This window comes from Lepus europaeus, assembly GCF_033115175.1.
Source record: "Lepus europaeus isolate LE1 chromosome 21 unlocalized genomic scaffold, mLepTim1.pri SUPER_21_unloc_1, whole genome shotgun sequence".
Lineage (NCBI taxonomy): Eukaryota > Metazoa > Chordata > Mammalia > Lagomorpha > Leporidae > Lepus > Lepus europaeus.
The window spans coordinates 1359267-1361676 of record NW_026909005.1 but is presented as its reverse complement, the minus strand read 5'-3'; the positions used below and the strand labels follow the sequence as shown (position 1 = coordinate 1361676).

The window sequence follows — 2410 nt, the reverse complement described above, 5'->3', positions numbered from 1 at the left end:
AGCATTTGCCTATGTCTAATCAGCTCTCTTAATTTGCACAAGTCCCTAAAATGGATGTAAATGCTGGTTATGATGTTGACAGCCAAAAGGCAAAGGACATTAAATCAACTGAGCAAACTGCTTGATGTTCCACAAGTGTTTTAGAAAACTGAGTTAGAAAAGATGCAGATGTAATCCTTTTGTTGACTGTTTTTTTTTCTTTTTCTTTTTCTTTTTTTTTCCCAAATCTGAGACTATTTGTTCTAGTAGTAATCTTCATAGTTCTTAGGGTTTAGGCAATAAGGGATGACACCCCCAAACGAAAATATAGTTGCACCCCAGGCCAGGCCATAACCCCAGTTGAACTCATGATAAATTTTCAAGCTCACAGTTTCAATGAACTTGATTGGGTAAAGGACCAGGCTGCAAACCTGTAAAACAACTGCTGCAAAAAGCATGACAGCAACAGGTCTGTAGAAGCGTCTTCGAGATCCCACGCAGATAGAAATCAAACCCACCAGGATTGCAATGAGAATGATCGCAGCACCGCCCAAGAGTAAAGCCAGAGTAGCAATCTGCCAATCGCTGCTGAGCGTGGACTCGCAGTGCCAGATGTCCAGGCTGGCGGGCTTCCGGCAGGACTCCCACAGGGACAGGTAGTACTGGTGGTAAGCCGTGACCCAGGCCGGGCTCAGCAGGGCGCCCAGGTCCAGAAACAGCGCCAGGAAGATGCACACCAGTCCGACCAGCTTCAGCGGGGTCAGCACCGACACGCGCACCTCCTCCATGCCGCTGCCCGCCGAAGCCATGCCCGGTGTTAATCTGAAAACTAATGATTCCTCTGTAAGCACGGTAGTTCAAAAGAGAGTAGCAGTTAGGATGATCATTTTGTGTAAAAGTCATTAAAGTAGAAGGCTGCTATTTTTTTGCAGGTATTCTAAATGTCTTCATTTTAAAAAAATGCAGTAGTGATAGATTTATATAAATGTCTAAATGTCTCAGTAGAGGAGTAGAATTCATCCAGGTAACACTTGGTCCTCTGAAGTTAACTGATGGGCTAAATGATTTATACATACAATTATGATGGGTTTATGTCAAAGGAATCATTTACTGACTGTTCTAATGGAAGGAAATATCAATAAAAGGGAATAAGGTTGCAACTAATCTCTTACTGCAAACTTATGTTGATTCTGTTTAGTATGCAAATTTGGATAGTTTAATTATAAACATTTTATATCAAATGCAGTTCTAATATAAAAGTTATAAATAATTATTTTTGTTAACAAAGACACTAAATATGTTCTGGTTTTGGCCCTCTTGCAGAAAGAAGCATTGGAAAAATCATTTAAAACCTACCTATATGCTATTATATTGATCTGTTAAGAGCAGGACCATATCAATAGTATTTAGTAATTCGCTTTACCTCCCAAAGCTGAATTCTGCTTTCAGCTTGTCTTAATAATGGTTGCCAAAACAGCAGCCAAAAAAGAAACTATTTTATATTCAAATGATAAAAAACACTCCCCTATCTTGTGAATCACAAAGTACATATTAAGTATCAGGTTTATTCTTACTTTAGCAATGATAGACAAATTGATTAAATTCATCCAGAGAGAAACTTTTAAAAAGTATATGATTCTATAATCATAACAAACTATGAGTAAAATTTTCCAGAAATATATTGGTGTTATAGGGTCATTTGAAGCAATTCTCTGGAGAAATAGTAAAATCTGGGGCAGAATGTCTTAGAGTTTATTGTATATTGTTAGAGAAGCATGAGAAATACAATATTTGGATAGGGATTTTGGCTATTGAACACCCTCTATTGTGAGGTGTCCCTATTCCTGAATAATGGAAGGATAGTACTTTGGTGCTGATATCAATAAGGCACTTTTCTTGGTCCTAGTAGAGGATGCAGTGTGCTCTTAAAACAGTGTCATATCTTGAGTCTCATCATGTTTTCATTCTCTGTCAGTATGACAACCTGGAAAATGACAGAATGTTATTGGTTGAGGCACACATATTTGCAGTTTACTGAAAAGTAGATTTCTTACATCACTTTTTTCCCTTCCAAGTGAACCATGCTGTTTTACTACCATCACTAATATTTGGAAGTGTTTCATTACTAATAAGCTCCATATAACATGAAGATTGTTGTTGCTCATGTTAATACTATTATGTCTATCAGAACAAACACAAGTGAAATTGTCACCTACACTAACATTATGTCTTTGCAGCTTTAGGTTTGTTTGTTTTCTTAAGCAAAATCGTTAGCCACAAAACCATTGTGTATCTTAGAGCTATATACACACATACATGTAGCATAAAGTACTCAGCAGGGCTAGTTATTTGGATTTCTTGCACAACTATTTAGCCTTTTGTAAGTTTGATGTGTAAATTTTAAAGACATAAATATAGAGAGGCCTATGTG

The 2410-nt window shown here is 37.3% G+C and overlaps 1 protein-coding gene across 1 annotated transcript; it reads right to left on the bottom strand.

Annotated features, from left to right (window-relative positions):
• Positions 1 to 226: 226 nt before the first annotated feature.
• Positions 227 to 788, bottom strand: LOC133754313 (transmembrane protein 47-like). Its single transcript, XM_062184776.1, has one exon. The coding sequence runs from the start codon at positions 786 to 788 to the stop codon at positions 243 to 245; it is 546 nt and encodes a 181-aa protein (XP_062040760.1). The 3' UTR covers positions 227 to 242.
• Between the last annotated feature and the right edge of the window lie 1622 nt (positions 789 to 2410).